This window comes from Cervus elaphus, chromosome 5 (assembly GCF_910594005.1).
Source record: "Cervus elaphus chromosome 5, mCerEla1.1, whole genome shotgun sequence".
NCBI lineage: Eukaryota > Metazoa > Chordata > Mammalia > Artiodactyla > Cervidae > Cervus > Cervus elaphus.
The window spans coordinates 127,230,913-127,248,776 of record NC_057819.1 but is presented as its reverse complement, the minus strand read 5'-3'; the positions used below and the strand labels follow the sequence as shown (position 1 = coordinate 127,248,776).

General features: G+C 56.4%; 2 protein-coding genes and 1 non-coding gene across 7 annotated transcripts in view; all 3 read right to left on the bottom strand.

Annotated features, from left to right (window-relative positions):
• Window positions 1–349: 349 nt before the first annotated feature.
• FOXJ1 (forkhead box J1) lies at window positions 350–5,218 on the bottom strand. Its single transcript, XM_043905454.1, has 3 exons — window positions 5,012–5,218; window positions 3,792–4,458; window positions 350–2,121 (listed from the first exon to the last, which is right to left on the bottom strand). The coding sequence occupies exons 2-3, from the start codon at window positions 4,287–4,289 to the stop codon at window positions 1,354–1,356; spliced, it is 1,266 nt and encodes a 421-aa protein (XP_043761389.1). The 5' UTR covers window positions 4,290–4,458; window positions 5,012–5,218; the 3' UTR covers window positions 350–1,353.
• Window positions 5,219–6,346: 1,128 nt separating this feature from the next.
• RNF157 (ring finger protein 157) overlaps window positions 6,347–17,864 on the bottom strand; it is a 75,351-nt gene continuing 63,833 nt past the window's right edge. For all 5 annotated transcript variants that reach the window (XM_043905450.1, XM_043905451.1, XM_043905449.1 and 2 more), the window contains 2 exons: window positions 15,755–15,865; window positions 6,347–9,366 (listed from right to left, as the gene is read on the bottom strand). In XM_043905450.1, coding sequence (XP_043761385.1) covers window positions 9,245–9,366; window positions 15,755–15,865 — 233 coding nt within the window. In that variant the 3' untranslated portion in view covers window positions 6,347–9,244. The remainder of the gene's footprint in view (window positions 9,367–15,754; window positions 15,866–17,864) is intronic.
• TRNAE-UUC lies at window positions 12,689–12,760 on the bottom strand. The gene has a single exon. It is a non-coding gene; the product is annotated as a tRNA-Glu (tRNA).

Sequence of the window (17,864 nt, the reverse complement as noted above, 5' to 3'; positions counted from 1 at the left end):
ACCGAGCCCTGGGCAAGCTGGTCCTTTGTGAGTCCTCAGGGCCAGGGAGGGGGCTGCGCCTCCTTTGCTGCCTGCCCCCTGGGGACTATAGGTGCTGTCTCCCCACTGCACAGATAGAGGTGCTACGGCTGGCTGCAGGGGACCCCCCCCACCCAGGGCTGCCTCTCAGTCCTTGTCTCTGGGGACACAGAGGTCATGGGGAGGGCATCAGTTGGTACTCTGCAGGCCTTTGGCAGCCCCCCCCCCCACCGTCTTCCTCCCAGCCATTCCCCCTTGGCAGTGAAATCCCCCCCAAAAAACTTCATTCTCCATTCTCCTCCAAACAAATTTGCAAGCAGGTCCATTATAAAATTTTTAAAAGCTTTATTTTTAAAAATGTTTTACTGTAAATAACTTTTCATGAAAAAGTTAAGTTGCCCCTCGGGGCAGGGGGGTGGGTGTGGGACACAGCCCAAGGGGCTCAGGTGGAGCAAGGCACTCCCCTGCACACACACAGGCAGGGGGCGCGGGGCGATCCCCCCGCTTCCTGGTCCCAGTGGTTCTAGCAAGCACCGCGTCCCTCCCGGTTAAGCCTCAGCTATAGCTACACTCACTACATTAGTCTTTCTGTCCCCCCTTCCCTCTGCAGCTTGGCTGCTCCTGTCCCCAACCCCGCAGAAACCCAACTCCCCGCTGCTCGCAGCCTCAAGTTGGGCTCAAAGATTAGGGATTTATACCTCTAGAGATGGGGCCAGAAGGCCCCAGAGGCCTTAGAAAATCTCCTGGCTCCACCCGGCACCCCGACCTCGGTTCAGTCTCCTCTCTCTGCCCCCCTTCCCCAGCTCCGCCCCACATACTGCCAGCCCCGGCCCCAGGGAAGCTCTGCCGGGAGAGGCCTCTAGGGGGTTAATTTGCAGTCATCTAATTAGCATTTGTTGTACCTGGGAACTTTCTCTGGATAGAGACCTGGGGAGGAGAGCCGGAGAGGGAGAAGTCCTGAAGCTAAGATGCTCTGGGACGGACCCTGTACTGTGGTTTCCAGCTTGGACAGGGACCCTCCAAGCTGCAGCTCTCAAAGTGCAGGGGTCCGAGTGTGTCCCTGGGGCCGGGAAGAAGTGGATCAATGAAACACTGTGTGTATGGGGGGTTAGGGAGGGGAGGCAGCAATTCTGGTCCTAGGTCCCAGTTCTCAGCCTCCTGGGCTGGAATCTGAGGATGGCCCAGGCTGGGGACCCTGTGTCCTCGTGGGGTCAGCCTTGGGAGACCTGGCCCAGCCCCTGACTGGGCAGTAGGGTGTCCATAGGCCTGCACTGAGGGGCAGTCTGGGCCCAGACGTGGGCGCTGTCCGGAGGGGGCGGGGCAGGGCCTGGTTTCTTACAAGAAGGCACCCACGCTGGCCCAGTCGTGCAGGTCGGTGGCCAGGGTGGCATCTCCGGCCTCAAAGAGGGGCTCCGGGGGGAGGCAGCTACTGCCACTCTCGTCCCAAGGGTGTTGCAGGAAGGACGTGGCCAGGAAGGTCTCGTCGAAGTCCAGGCTGTCGGCAGCCTGCTCCACTGAAGCCCCCCAGGTGGCTGGGCAGTCGATGTGGCGGCCGTGGACGGTGAGGTCCACGTCCCCGTGTGATGCGGGGCTCAGCGGCGGGCTCAGCTCCAGGGCCTCCAGCGAGCCCAGCTCCCCGCCCAGAGTGCCGGTGTCGAAGATGGCCTCCCAGTCAAAGTTGCCCTTGAGGGGTTCCAGCTCGCCCTGCTCCTCCTGGGTGAGCAGCAGGGTGCTGGGGGGCCGAGGGACCTTGGCCACCCGCTTGGGCAGCGGCTGTTTGCGCTTATGCCCGAGCCTGCCCTCGCCCGCGCCCCAGCCCGCCTCCCCGGTGGCCTCCTCGAACTCCCGAAGCAGCTGTTGGGCCTCGGTGTTCACGGTCAGCGGCCCGGCCCACGGGGCGGCGCTGGGCTCCTGCGCGGCCTGGCGGGCGAAGGCTGGGTGGATGTGGACCGGGGGCAGCCGCCGCTTCTTGAAGGCCCCGCTCAGCAGCCGCTCCGCGTACTGGGGGTCGATGCGCCAGAAGCCCCCCTTGCCGGGCTCGTCCTTCTCCCGAGGCACCTTGATGAAGCACTTGTTCAGGGACAAGTTGTGGCGGATGGAATTCTGGACACAGGGAGAGAGGAGAGGAGGGCGGGTGAGTGGGCAGGGTCGTGGAAGGGGGGCATCCAGTGCCAGTCCCCCCACCAGTTTCTCTCCGATGGGGGCCGCTGGGAGGGATGGAGGGCGGCAGAGGCGCTGCTCCGACCGGGAGGCTCTGGGACACCAGCCACGGGGCACGGGGAGCCGGGGAGTGCTGTCGGGGGCTTTTGTTCCCTGTTGCCAGGATATCTGCCTGCTCAGTCATCCGAGCCCTGAGCCGCAAGATGGCTCTCAGTGCCACCCTGTCCTGCCCTCCCTCCCCTCCCCTGCCGCTTGCGGCCTCTGGCCAAAGGCCTCGGCTCCCCCAGGGCCTGGACGGCCATCTCTCTCTGCCTGGGCCTGGCTGGCCTTCTCTGTTTGTGAAGTGAGTGAGTGGGTGTGAGTGTGTGTATATGTGTGTGTGTGTGGGGGGGGCTGGAATCTGATGATTTTCCTTGTTTGTAGAGCCGGCCGCTGGCCTGGGCCCTCACCACCCCCCCACCCCCAACACCCCCCTCCTCCCACTGCAGGCTCTGAGGCCTCGGTTGATTATTACCCGGCCAAGAGGGCCAAGAGCATAGCGCTCATTCCTGGGGCCTCTCAGGCTTGGGGTAGGGTGGCAGGGGGTCTCTGCTTTCTCACCAAGGTTACAAATGGTACTGCCCCCCGGGTCAGAGCCTAAGCAAATGTGGAACAGCTTGGAACTGCGATCCTGTGGCCTGCGCCACAGGGAGTGATCCGCGCATCCTGGGTCTCTGTCTCCACGAGGCAGATGATCGAAGATGCTGATGGTCAAAGATGCTCAGGGCAAGGTGTGCCCAGCCTCCAATCACTACCCTGCTTTGTTCATGCCTGGGTGCACAGTCCCAACCACGCTGGGGAACAAGGGTCTGGGGCTTGGACGGTGGGGCCGGCAGGTGGGTAGTGTCCCCTGGCAAGACTGGGGTGTTTACACGGTGGCCTGGGCCCCTTGGCTGCTCTGCGCCAGGTTCTGGAGACTTGGAACATGAAGCCAGTGCGGGAGGCACAGCCCCTGTGGAAAGCACCTGGCTCAGGTAATTGTCCCCCCAGGGAGGCTGATGAAAAGGGTGGGGGTGAGGAGTGGTGGCAGGAAACTGGGGAGGGTTTGGGGTGGGGGCAGGGACAACGGCTTTAGGAAGGCCCCACAGCCCTTCCACAGGGACACAGCTGGCTTTCAAACCCCAGAGCACAGCCCCTCTCCCCTCCCCATCCTCCTCCAGCCAACTGAAACCAGGCAGGATGTAGAGCCTGTTTCCGATTCCAGTCGGGCCCTGACAAACTGGCCTGGAGCAGAGTCGTGTCTAGGAATTCTAGGACTTGAGACAAAAATGTGTCCCTCAGTCCATCAACCTCCCTCTAGGGGGCCAGCGTCCACGCATAGTTCAGCCCTGGTCTTTGGACTGGGCCTGCTGGATGAGAGACAAGTTCTTTCCACTTGAACCTCAAATTCAACACCCCTAAAGCCCTCTAAACATCAGCCCTCCTTCCTCTCTGAAGTCAGAGTGGGGGCAGTTCCAAGCACTGGGCTCCCTAGAGGTCCTTCCTCGACGGCCTTCCTCCCTCAGGCCCTGGCTTGACGGCGCCTGCGGATCCAGCACGCGAGAGCGTGGGCCGGGCTGGAGGGCCTCCCCTACCTGCCAGGTGGGATCAGCGTGGCGGAAGTAGCAGAAGTTGTCCGTGATCCACTTGTAGATGGCCGACAGGGTAATCTTGGTGGCCTTGCTGGCCTGCATGGCCATGCAGATGAGCGTGGCGTACGAGTAGGGCGGCTTCACGTGCGGATTGGTGGCGTAGTCCACATCGTCGGGAGGCGGGGCCTGCAGCCCCGGGGGCGCGCTCCGCGACGTGCACGACGATGTGGGCTTGCCCGGCGTCTGCGGCTGACCCAGGCAGGCGGGGTCAGCCGCCAGGGGAGACCCCGGCGCAGCCGAGCCTGGCACCTGGTGGTAGCCGTGGGGGTCGGTGCCCCCCGAGGGCAGGGCGGGAGCCTTGGCGTTGAGAATAGAGAATTCCTGCAGCCACTGCAGGCTGGTCAGGCTGTCATCCAGAGCGTCGGGCTCCTCCAGGCCGCCCTCCGGCCCGGGCTCCTCCGCCGCCCCTGCCCCCGAGAGGCGTAGCCAGCTCTCCGCCATATCTGCGGGGACTCTCCGAGGGGGCGGTCAACATCCACGAGCCGAGCCGAGGGTGGCCGACCGAGCTCTCTGGCCCGCTGACGCCCGCGGCTCGAGTTACACAGCCTCCCGGAAGAGCGCTTCCATCCCGCGACCCGGGGGGTCGCTTCCTCCGAATTGAATGAGGTGCCTGCGGGGACCACAGGGGGAACTGAGCCCTCTTCCCCCACCCCCGACGAGAGAGTGTGCGCAAGGAGTGGGGAGGAGCTCCTCTAAAATCGTTCCCGCAGCTGGGGAGGATCTTTTACTGCCTCGGTCTGGGAAACAGAAGCTGTGCCCGGGGGGTCCAACCTCCGCAGGGTCCGCCTGGCTCTTTTCCTCTTTGATGTTTTAGAGGAGACTTAATTAGCCAAACGAGGGAAGAGTGTAAGGGACATCCGAGGACATTCTCTTCCCCCCTAGAGTGGGAAATCAACCGCTCTCCCTTCCCTCCATAACAAATGGAAACGGGGCGAGGAGCCCAGGAGGGCAGTATCTTTTAAAAGGGCTATTAGGATGAGGGAGCAAGGGGAAGGAAGGAGGGAAACAGGATAGAGAGTTAAAGGGGCGCGGGAAGTGAGTGTCCCCCAAACTTCTCTGATATCAGTCTCCCGGGCCCGCCACTTCCGTCGGGGAAGGATGGGAGAGCAGGCAGCTACCGACGCCCTCCCTTTCCGCGGTCGGCAGACCACCCCGTCCCTTACCTGGCTCAGAGCGCAGCACGGGCCAAAGGAATGTTCTGGAAGAAGTTCCTCCCACCCCCTGCGGCTCTCTGACCCCCCCACCCCCAGCTCGAGGGTCCAGCCAGCAGTCCTTGTCACCCCCACGCCCGACGGCGCCTCTCTGAACGCCAGAGGCTGGGGGACCGGCATTAAGTAGCAGCTCCGAAGGCTTCTCCTGCTGCCATGGCGACGCTCCGCCCCTATAAACAGCTTCCGCTCCTGCCATTGGTCAGTGTGTCTCCAAGGGGACCGCGGGTTCTTAACACTCTCTCTGGCGGTAACTCTCTTCGAACTCCCTCCTCCTGCCGCCTTCTCCCGCGCCACGCAGCCCCCTACCCGCCACCGAGTCCCGGCTCCAAACATTCCCGCGCAAGGGCCCCGCGCAGGGTTCGGAGAGGCGCGCGGCTCGGCGCTCCAGCAGAGGCCCCGGGGGCGCCGGGTGAGCCGTCCCCCGCGGGAACCTCACTCCCGCCCTACCCCCTCCACCGCCACACCTTCCCGTCTGGGCTGCTCCGAGTTGTAGACGGCTCCTGGGACGCAGCCTGCGGCGCGGAGGCCAAGGCTGCGAGCGGCTTAGACTCGGGGACCGCGTGCTTGGGGTTTTCCTTTCCTCTCTGGGTTGTGAGTGGCACTTCCGCACGTTTCTGCGGCCTATCCCGGTCTCCCGACCCTGATTGTCGAGTGGTGCCCACAGGCAGGTCTAACTCTCCGATGCCACCTGCCGCTTAGGTCCGCAGACACCCCCATGGCGGGAAGGGTAATCCATGCTTCCTGGTAAGCGCTCCCTCACAGCCCCATCCTCAGCAAGGTTCCCAGAAGTGGACATCCCAGAAGCTACTTCGGAAGTGCCTCTCCCTCCCTTCCAGATAGCCAAGGAAGCTGAGCCAGTGGGTGGTACCCAGAAAAGCCATGCCCTTGCCAAATTCCCCTACCAGGATCATTTGCTCCGTTAATTTCACCAACCTTTAAGTGATGGGAACAAACAGCGGACTATAGTCCGTCCTCCTCCCTTCTCCCAGCCTCCCTCCAGTCACCAGCTTTCCTGCTCTTCAATTATTGAGCAGCTGCAGTTGGAAGTTCTCCGGTTTAAGGGCTGGGGGTAGGGGTTGGGGGGAGGGCTCGTTATCACGCCTTTGCACAGGAGCTGTGCCCAGGCCAGCCGACAGTCAACTCCCGTCCAGAAACATGTCTTTCCCGATCCCTTGTCCTAGTTCACTCCTTCATATCCAGCTTGTCTTGAGGAAAAATAATAAAGTGTTGGAGAAAGTGAGGCAGAAACTTTCACAAATAAGCCAGCTGCGCAGTGAACGGCTCTCCTTCCCTTGTCAACAGTTTTATTCATTTTTAAGAATCATGCAGCAATCCATAAATGTTGCATCCTTGACGTCCCCACTGTAGTGTGCCCACAAGTGTACTCCGGGGAGTGAGGGGTACACAGATGGCAGGACAGGACACACAGACTCCCGAGTACTAGGTGTGCAGACCCTAAAGCAAAGTGAGCAACCAGCATGCCGAGATCAGGTGGACAGGACACGAACTCTTCCCAGGTGAGATGGCTTACAGTGTGTGGATCTGTGCCCAGGCGATGCCCCAGCGTGGGCATGACCTCTGGGGGGGTGGGGTGGGCCTGGGTAGGAGAAGGAAAAAGGGCTCTAGGAGGCCAGGGTCATGGCACCACTCAGAAGTGAGCTCACAGGTGAGTTCAGACCTGAGCATGGCAGGAAGGAGCCCCAAACTCGGGAGTCTGTGCCTTCGTGGGAGAAGCCAGGCCCTGTCACAGGTTCTCTGGGTCACCTGCTTACAACATGATGGTCTCCAGATGATGGCTGGGGCATCTGCCCTGTTCCCTGACCAGGCTGAAGACCAGCCTCTCTGGATGGGCTATTTCTAGGAAATTTTTTTTGCCCCCCTCTTTGGTCAGACCATGTGACATGCAGGGTCTTAGTTCCCAGACCAAGGATCAAACCTGCACCCCCTGCAGTGGAAGTGCAGAGTCTTAACCACTGGGCCACTATTGAAAGTTCTACTTGCCAAAGAGCTAAATGAGAGCAGAGAGGTGAGGGGCTTGGGGAGAGAGCAGGAACTGTCTTGAGAAACAGGCATGAAGAGCCATTTCTCACCCAGGTCAGTCTTGGTTATGGAGCCAAGGCCTTGAGGAATCTCTCTGAGCCTCTTCCAGGAGAAGGCAGACCCTCCAGAAGGGGTGAAGACAATGGCTTCCTCTTAGGGTTCCTGGCCGCTGTGGCTCCTGTTTACTTGCCGCGCCTTCATCTCAAGTAACAGCACACTGTGAATACTACCTGCCGGGAGAGCAGGTGGGTCTGAATGCCGCCACCCCAGGCTCAGGGAGGTCCCCATTCCCTAACGTTTCTGGGGCTCAAACCTCAGGGAAATCAGGAAATGGGGTTATTGCTCAAATCTTAAATATGATAGGGGCCATACGAATGTTTCGGGGAGAGAAAAGACATGAAGTGGGGCCTGAAACGGCAGAGTCCGCTGCAGGATTTCAGAGAAGGTGGATGCAGGAAACTCAAGACAGAGGCAGAGATTCAGGCTTGGCTTGTGTAGTGTCTGTTGGGACTACAGGCCTCCCCACCCCCAGAGCAAGATGTAAACCACAGCCACCAAGCAGTGTGCGGGTCACCACCTGCCTGGCAGCGCAAAGAAACTACACGGAAGGTTCGAAAGGTCCCCTGGGCACTGGGCTTGCTTCGAGGCCTTGGGAAGGACCTGAAAAGCTCTTCAAGGGTCACAATACCAACTATTAATTCAGGTCATTGTGGTGGACGTATCCTAGGGCTCTGTCAATCACGTATCTGCCTTGCAAACTGTTGGAACCAGCTTTGCTTCCCAGTCTCAGACTCCACTAAACAACGACCTCTTCCAAAAGCCGGCAGACAACACACCTATCTGGGAGCCGGGAGGAATCCAGTGATAACACCAGTGTTGAGACACGAACGGTCAACAGCTTACGGTCTGGCCTTGCTGTTTCAGGGTGTCAGTTATATATGTCCTACACAGGACTGGGGTGGGGTGGGGTGGACACATGATTTGAACAATACCTCTACATCTCTAATGAGCCTATGGAAGGTAGTACCTCCCCCTCCCCCATCAGGCTCAGCAGATCTGGGGGCAGAGGCAGGGGAGGACAACGGGTGGGGAGGGGAGCCCCCTGGACAACCCCTGGCCCCAGCTCAGCCCTTTCCCCAACTTCCTTTGGGGCTCCTGGGCACCAATTGAGAATCACCGGTCCACCCCCTCTCTCAACCTGTTTCTTCAACTATTTAAGAAAAGGGGGTGGAGATGGCTACAGTGGGGATAAGAAGGCCACTTGACAGGGCGGTAGTGATGAAACGTGATACCACTCCTAACATGTGCCCTAACATATGCCCCTAACATGTGCCTGGCACATAGAAGGGGTCAAATGGTTTTTGCAGTGTCACCGTAGGAGGGAGTCCCAGGCCTTCTTGAGTGCACCTGATCATAAATAACCCTCCGGAAGGGAGCCATGTAACTAAGGGATTCTCAGATTCAAGCAAGATTTAGCCTCCTTCCTAAGCAGACAGACACATGAGGCACTGCCTCTGCCACCAGAAAGAAGCAAGAACTGTTTTCCCAACCAACCTTCCAGTGGTTGCCACTGTTTCCTGTCCTTGAGAAAGGAGCTCCTAACACTTTTTGAGGGGGAACTCCACTTATAGTGCAATATGGCTTTCCCTTTTCACAGGAGTCATCCCCCAAACCCCCACCCCGAACTGGAGGTTTCAGATTGGTTCATGATGTCCCAGAGACCAGAAAATGCTAGGTGTTTGTAATGAAGTCACGCAAACGCCGAGTCCTCTTGGTCTACCCGCCTAAGGAGAAAAAAGATGCACAAGAAACAGCCGGTCCATGGGCCTCAGCTCCACCTGAAGGCCAAGATTCGGTGGAAACATTTTCAAAAAGTCTCTGCAGAGGGTCTCAGAAGCTGCAGTTCATCCCGTGGCTTTAGCCCTCAAGGAGCAAGGAGGCTTCTGGTCCCTTCTGAGAGGGGAAGGATCACGACTGTGGAAGAAGGCTGGGAGAAGGAGCAGGTGCCCTCAAGCATCCAGCTTGCATGTGGGTCTAAAGAGTCTCCACGTATCTTGCTGAGGATGCCCAGCAGGTCAGCAGTGCAGTGAGGCCAGGAAGGGATGCGAGGACAGGAGGAGGGCCCTGGTACACAGGCGGGGGTTCTCAGACGGCCAGAGGCCCCCACACACAGGGCCTGTCCTCGGGGTCCTCCAGGCTTCCGGAGGACAAGCGCCGGCGCTGCGTGTTCCGACGACTCACCACGTTGTCATCGGCCTGCCAGGCACCTGAGAAGGGAAAAGCAAGGTTACTCGAGCTGGACCTCCGGATCGGTCCAGATGGTGTCCCCAGCAGGGCAGCCTGGGAGTTCGGCACGAAAGCTGGCAGGCTGCCCTTTACTTGGAGCTCCCACGGTGTGCCAACCACAGCACGTGAGGAATCAGGAGCAGTGGTGCCCACTGGGCCAGGGACAGTCGCGGACACTGGGGCCCACAATGGCGGGACACACGGGATGGCCCCTGCTTTCTGGGACCTTGCCCTAGGACCCACATTTGTGTCTTTATTTGGTCTTAATGTTTGCTTCAGTGTTACCACAGACAAGGAAAAGAAACTGGGTCTAGCTGAGATTTTCGTGAGGCAGGAGGAAGTGGATGGGAGGGAGAACAATAGGTTAATTTGGGCCCAGAGTGAATGTTTGCTGTGGGGGCCAGGGTGGAGCAGGAAGTGCTTGGCTGTCCAGAGGGTGCCAGGGGCCGAATGGCATGGGGGAGGACAATGCAATGGCCATTCTTCTCTTTCTGCACCCAAACAGCCCGCTGAGGTTTGCTATCAGCTGGTGCCATCAACCCCAGGAGATGTTAGCCCCAGAGCCGTGGGGTCCCACGGGAACCATCCCCTAAACTCATCATCCTGTCCCCAGGCCGCGGCTCCTGCACTGGAAGCACCGGCTGCCCACGCTGGAAACGCCCACAGCCCTGGATTCGGGCTTTTCTCTCCTTTGTGCTGTGTATCCAATCATGACCTCTGGCTTGTTCACCCTCTGCTGCTGCTATAGTAGTTGCTATATCATGTCCGAGTCGTTGCAACCCCATGGACTGTAGCCCTCCAGGCTCCTCTGTCCATGGAATTCTCAGACAAGAATACTGGGGTGGGTTGCCATTTCCTTCTCCAGGGGATCTCTCTGACCCAGGGATCATTGAACCCAGGTCTCCTGCTTGGCAGGAAGGATTCTATACCACTGAGCCACCAAGCAAGTGCTGTTCACTCTCTGCTGCTGCTGCTGCTAAGTCGCTTCAGTCGTGTCTGACTCTGTGCGACCCCAGAGACGACAGCCCACCAGGCTCCGCCGTCCCTGGGATTCTCCAGGCAAGAACACTGGAGTGGGCTACCATTTCCTTCTCCAATGCATGAAAGTGAAAAGTGAAAGTGAAGTCTCTCAGTCATGTGCGACTCTTCGCGACCCCATGGACTGCCGCCCACCAGGCTCCTCTTGCCCATGGGATTTTCCAGGCAAGAGTACTGGAGTGGGTTGCCATTGCCTTCTCCGGTTCACCCTCTAGTCATGTCTAAATCTGTAAGTCAGAAAACCAGGTAGACCCCCAACTTGTAACATACTGACTGTGTGACCCTGGGACAGGTCATTGTACTTGGAGTCCCGGTTTTCCCATCCATCAGATGGAAATGAGTACTTAGCCCCCAGAGTTGCTGGGAGAGCTAAGTGAGGCGACACGGCAGAGTGCTGAGCAGGGTGCCTGACTCTTAGAATGTGCTTGGCTTGACAACCAGGCCTGCCCCCAGCCTTTTTCAGGTTCATCTCCTCCCAGCAGTCCTCCAGCCCACAGACTGGCTCCACCCATTCATTCCCTCCAGTGCAGCGAGAAACTCCTTCCAGGGGAGAGGAGGAAGCCCTAACCTCCTGGGGTTAGGGAAAGCCATCCAACCTCTGGCCTGAGAACCTCTGAGCTGCCTCTCCCAGCCTGTCCCACACGGCCCCCTGGCCAAAGAGGGTCCAGCGTGTGCCGACTTGCTCCCCCACGGCCTGCACCACTGCCCCCCTCCTCATGCCGTGAAAATTGCTGAATCCCTGAATTCCTCCATTGCACTGTGACCTTCTCCTGGGCGGAGCCAAGAGCCACACCTGGCCCAGCAGGGGGCTCATTCCGAGGACGGAGCCCGTGACCCTGGGCTGGGGGCCTGAGGCTCAGTATATTCTGTGACAGAGGCCACTCATGAGGGTCTGGGGTCTGCCTTCGGTTAGGCCAGCCCAAGACACAAAACCCTTTAATGGCAAAAACACTAGGATTAAGTGGGTAGAAACTGAGTATTTCCCATAAAGTCCTGGTGCGATCATCCATCCTAAACCTCTGATACTAGCCTGCAGAGGTGGACCCCCGGCCAGAGGAGTCCGTGGGACAGGAAACTGTCAGGTATCTCTCACAGCCAGACAGAATGTGGGGGTCCCTGTTCCCTGGGGGCACCGCAGTCTGGCGCCCTCTAAGGATGGCCCTCTAAGTGTGACGATGGAATGACGAGTAGGCCAGATCTCCCTTGTAAGTTAAGAACCCCCAGAGAGAGTGAGTTGTTCGTTCAAGTATATAATTTGGTAGAACTCATACCTATTCCTCAATGTTTAGGGGGCAGGACTCCGGAACGGCGGCTGTTCGGTGGGAAAGACCAAAAGCAAATGGTAAACGAGAGAGAAGACACACAGACACACACGCACGTACAAAGTCAAAACGCCGTCGCCACACGGCTACCACCACCGGCCGCCAGCTCTGAATGCCTGAGTCCTTGCTACCAACGCCACCAGTCCAGTTCCTGAGCCAGGGCGCACGTACGGCTCCTGAAACCACCGCAAGACTCAGACCTGAAGCCTCTGTGCTCGTGGGCTTCGTGACAGTACCCTTTCTTCTAAAAAGGGCGCCTGCTGGACCCTTGGCCAAACCTTGCTGCTGCTCGGCTCCTCCTGCTCAGAGGGCGAGCCTGGGTGCAGTAGGTAAGCCATTCTGTCCAGCCCTCAGCCAGAAAAGGGAGCCTGGAGATTCAGGATCTTTCAGCAAGGATAGAGAAAGGTGCTTCTCGCTCAATTCCATCCTGGGGACTCAGAAATGGGAGAGTGGAGAGACCTCTAGAGGCAGATTTGGGAAGCACATCCAGGGTGCTTCTGCACACCCCTTCCGGTCTCTGAAAGTGTTAGTCACTCAGTCACGTCCGACTCTTTTCAATCCCATGGACTGTAGCCCACCAGGCTCCTCTGTCCATGGAATTCTCCGGGCAAGTATACTGAAGTGGGTAGCCATTCCCTTCTCCAGGGGATCTTCCCAACCCAGGGATCCAACTCCAGTCTCCTGCATTGTAGGCAGATTCCCTACTGTCTGAGCCATCTTCCTGTCTCTGCCCAGCCACTAATTAAATATAAGGGCTGTAACAGTTCCGACCATCCTGCAGGGTCTCTCCAGGAAAAGAGGATGTTCATTTCAATTTTTCCTTAGTATTTGGGAAGTGTAACCCTTCCTAGTAGTGTCTTAGTCTTGGGTTATTTCAGGTCTTCATAAGTACTTTTTTGTTTTCTTCTTTTCTGGCCATGATGCGCGGTTTGGGGGATCTTAGTTCCCTAACCAGGGATCGAACCTGGGCCATGGCAGTGAAAGCGCCAAGTCCTAACTACTGGACCACCAGGGAATTCCCTCCATAAGTATTTTACATTTCTTTGGCGATGCCCACTCCTGTACAATGCAGTCATTTAAAAACATTTGTATTTCCACTAAACTATATTATCTTTGCTTTTCCCCATCACTCCCCAGAGCCTTTTCACAGAACTGTCACTGGTCCCCTGACTACTATCCTGCCACTTGTGTGATACGCCATCATATTCCTTGCAACCACATCTACCTAGCATGCAATTCTAATCTGCTCGGCATCTACCCCTCTCAACTCAGATTTCCTCCCTTTGAGAATCTTTCAGAACAACCTCAGAATATACCATATTCTCACTCCCACCCTTAGTTTTCGGGTCCAAGAAGATCCAGAAGCTTCTTAGAGAAAAGGGGGCTGGATTGACACAGGTGCTCTCTCAGTGTCAGTCCCACATGGGTGATGAGAGTGGGGAGGATGGGGACGCGAGCAGTCCTCGCCACCAGCTGGGGATCCAGGCAGAGCACGTGTGTGGCTGGGGGCGGTGAACCATGGGATATTCCCCAGGCTCTGCTCCTCTGGGCCCTCCGTGAGGGGACTGATATCCTTGTAGAGAGGGAGACCCTCGAAGAGTCCGAGAAGCTGTCCTGGCGGCCAAGCCAGCCTGCAGTACCTCAGTCATGGGGTGGAACTCAGAACTTCCAGCTGAGTGTGACGAAGTCTGTCTATTCCATGGGACCTACCAAAGTGGGTACTTCTGTCATTAACCCGACAGATCCTTCCAGAGAGTTCCCCAGCACTTTGCTCCCAGTGTGATGCTAACAGTGGAACTGGAGAAACATGTACCAAGGGAGCAGATGCACTTGCCCTCTCCCATAAGAGCCTTTGAGACCTCTGCGTGAGGCTACGTAGGGACCCCCTCGAGCACTTAGGCCTGGGCCCAGAGCAGCCACCCCAGCCATGTGCTTTCACACGGCCCGGACGGTGCGCTCGGTTTAATCTGAGAATGGCTGGCTCCCGAGATCACCATAAGGAATCCTGGGTCTCACTCCCCTCCTGCAAGCCCAGAGTGGAATAAAGATCCACCAGCAGGTTGGCCAGAGGGAGTTGGGGAGAGGAAGAAGCAAACAGAATGGGATCAGTTTCCACCGGCACGGCTGCTGAAACAATTCCCAGCAGCTACCTCTGCCAAAAAACAAGGGTGGAAAGCGGTGGGGGGCGGGGGGGGGAGTCCCCCAGGGGAGGCAGGAACCTAGACTTCTCTCTTAAAGCCCAGTGGGCACAGCTGCTACAGACACAGGGCAGAGTGAGGGCAGAGATGTCATCTTCCCCAAAGTGAAAGCATTAAATCACTCAGTTGTGTCTGACTGTTTGTGACACCATGGACTTGCCAGGTTCCTCCATCCATGGGATTCTCCAGGCAACAATACTGGAGTGGGTAAGCCATGCCCTTCTCCGGGGGATCTTCCCGACCCAGGAATCGAAGCTGGGTCTCCTGCATTGCGGGCAGATTCTTTACCATCTGAGCCACCAGGGAATCCCTGGTCATCTTCCCCAACTACTGACCAAAACAAATTCTTCCTGTAACTTTGCCCTGGATGCATCCATTTTTGAGGAACAGGGATTCATCTATTCTCACAAAAAAAAATTTTTTTTCTTGAAAAAATCCCAGCATGTGGAATACAGGCCCTTGCCAGTTAGGAACGGAAGCCTCGGCAAGAGCCCCTCCGGTGTGCGCACGCCCAGCAAGCTCGGGGTCAGGCACGAGTGAACGTGAACTTTCACAGAGTCTGGATAACATAAATGAGTTTCAAAATAAACAAACCGGACAGACAGACTTACACATTTGGCAAAAAGACATGAGAAACACATGGACAGACAGAAGCCAGGTAAGGAGCGGGAAGGCAGGAATGAAGTGGACCCTGGGCCCCAGCCGCTCCCGGCACAGACTTGGCAGGGTCAGCGCTAAGTGGGGAGGGACCGGAGGGCCCTTGGGAAGGCGTCTCTGAGAATTACGGCTTCCCCTGCTGCAAGCCTGCGCGGGGCCAGAGGGGTGAGGACCTGGGTCTTTCGCAGGCTGATGGAGAGTGGCAACCACAGGAGGCTGTCCCTCCAGCCCCATAGGCACGTCACCAAGCAATTAAAGCACTGGACCCACAACAAAGACGTGGGTGTCCTGAAGCGAAGGAAGTCTTCATTTCAGGGCACTTTAAAAGATTACAGAACCACACCACGTGAAGGCAATCTCTGCTGTGAACCCAGGAGAGGCAACGTCGACCTAGATCACTGGGCAAGATGTGGCTTTAGAGGCCTGTTGGTGGAGCCCTTAGTGAGCAAGGAGCAGAGGCACCTCAGTGCCTGGAGTGTGACCGACAGGTGAGCTTCTCCGGGAGAATGTATCCCAGATTCAGTTAAGCATTGTGGGAACACGTCAGGGGCACCCTGATGGCCCTGATCGAATTTAGAGTTAAGGCTCCAGGGAGAGGAGGCACCCTTGACCCCTGATCTCTCCTCTGGGATCCACATCCAGTGAGCACAAGGCAACTGGTGGTCACCCAGGCCTCCCTGGGTCACAGAGCCACTCGCTCATCTATAAAACGCTGACTCTCAAATTCCTCTCTGATCCTAATGATCCATGCTCCTCTGGGGAGTTGCAAGTTTCCTTTTCAAGGGCTCAGGGCTCTCTAAGACTTTCTCGAAGAGGTGGTGTCTGCCTCCAGTGCTGCTGATGGAAGCAAAATGTGGCCCCCTGCCACGGGATCTGTAAGATTGTGATGGAGGCGCCCCGGTCAGGCCAAATCGGAAGGACTGGGAGGGATGTTTGCCCCTTTTCTTCCTGCCCTAACAGTCTCGCTCAGAGCAGGGGTCTCTCTTTGCTCAAGGACTCTCCTTTCAGCAACCGGCTTCCAGCATCTTAACAAAGCCCATGCCTTCTTGCAGGAACTCCGAGGCGGGAGGTGGGTGTCCCAGGGTGAGAGCAGGGATGTGAGCAGGGGAGGGAGCGACTCCCACCAAGTTCATGTTCAGCAGACTGCCACTCACCAGGTAAGCAGACCTCAGAGCACAGCTTATTGTCCAGTGCTTTCTCGCTGGCGATGTCAAAGTCATTGTTATTGTCACACTCCATACCTAGAAATGCGCATGTCCTCTGGCCTGTAACGGAGTTAAGGCAGTTAGAGAGGGGCTGGCTGTGTTTTTTCTCTGCTTTGCTGTCCTTAAAATAAAAATCTTAAGGATGGAGACAAAAAAAAAAAAAAATCATATCATATGTTAAAAAAAAAAGACAGTAATTAAGTGGGTAAAGAGTGGACAAAAAAGGATCAAACTGTTTGTGTTCTCCTGCTGTCCTGCTGTTTCTTTAACAGGCCCCTTTCCAGCCCTTGTTCCTGGGAAGTCAGAGCCTGGGGAGGGCTGCAGGATGTGGGCCCAGGCCCAGAGCAGGACTAAGTCAGGCTGGGAAGAGCTGGGGGAGCAACCGGGGAAGCGACTCCACCTCTGGCCCATGACTGTGGGTTTGTATGGGGTATGTTTATGACCACAAGGCTCTGCGAAATGACTAATACATAAAACAGCAATTAAAGCTCTTCGGTTCCATAATTTTGCCCATCAAATCAAAGAATCGCTTAGTTCACAAAATTACAATTTATTTTCTGATGAGGCTTAGTTTGTTATTCTGAGTATGTTTTAAGGCAGCAGTCCCCAACCTTTTAAGGGACTAGTTTCCTGGAAGACAGTTTTTCCACATACGGGGGGGGGGGGGTGGGGGGGGGGTGGGGGGGAGATGGTTTCAGGATGATTCAAGCTCATTACATTTATCGTGTACTTTATTTCTATTATTATTACATCAGCTGCACCTCAGATCATCAGGCATTAGATGCTGGAAGTTGGGGAGCCCTGTTCTAAGGGACTGACCGGAAACCTAGAGTCATGTAAGATAGGGACAGTTTTAGACGTTATTTTTTTCAAGACTCTCCCCCTTTTTTTTTCTTGGTGGGAGGGAGAGAAAGAAACATAGAGCTACCGTGCCGGGCTCTGGAATGTCAGGCGGAAACCACTTGCCGCCCTGCACTTTCCAGAGGCTAATATTCTGCGGGGGCGACAATCACAATGGGGAACTCCAGTCCTCAAGACATCAACTGCAGCGCCCAAACCCCGCTGGGCTGGGGCGGAGGCGCAGTCTGGGCCGCCACGTCCCGCCTCCCCGGCTCCCGTCCCCTGTGCGTGCGCCCCCGCCCCCCCCCCCCCCCCCCCCCCCGCAACGGCCAGCGCCAAAGCAGAAGCGGCGGGCGTGACACCTGCGTCCAGGCTGGGATCCGGGTCTGCTTTGGAGGTCGCCCTTCCGCGGAGGCGCCTCGGAGCAGCGGAGGGAAGAGACACCGGTTCCTGGGCCGCCGGGTCCTCCCCTCCCAGGTGGGAGTCCCACCCCCGCCCGATCCTGCTCCCTGCTCTGCCTGGAGGCCCCCTCTAGGCTTACTAGAAACAAAAATCTTCCCCCTGAAGATGTGATTGACCTTATTTACCAAACAGAAAGAGTCGAAGATGTAGAAAGCAAACTTATGGTTGGGAGGGGGAAGAGGAGGAGGGCTAAACTGCGAGACTGGGATTGACATATAGGCACTGCTATGTGTAAAATAGCTAACTAGTAGGGGCCTACTGCATAGGACAGGGCACTCCACTCAGTACTGGGTAGTGATCTATGTGGGAAAGACTCTAAATAAGAGTGGTTGTACCCATATGTATGTATGTAATAAAATGTTATACATGATACTTATTATACCTTGTACATATATTATATATTGTGTATATATAATATATTGTACATATATATATTGTGTACCTATATGTATGTATACAATAAAATATTATACATACTTATTTTACCTTGTACATATATTATATATTGTATATATATAATATATTGTACATATATGTTGTGTATATATATCTTGTACATATATTATATATTGTATATATATATATTATATATATATAATGGATTCATTTTGCCATATAGCAGAAACTAACACAACATTGTAAACCAACTACTCCAACTTAGGAGAAAAACCCAGATATAACTGAGGCCTAAATGACAGTAAAGAGAATCGCCCCAATAGCTCACAGAACGCTGGCCTGCCCTGAGCTGCCGAAGTCT

Coding starts and splice junctions, on each gene's coding strand:
- FOXJ1 (XM_043905454.1), bottom strand. CDS start 4,289: ATGGCGGAGAGCTGGCTACGCCTCTCGGGGGCAGGGGCGGCGGAGGAG. Junction 2,122..3,791: donor ACGCTGATCCCACCTGGCAG/GTAGGGGAGGCC, acceptor CCCTGTGTCCAG/AATTCCATCCGCCACAACTT.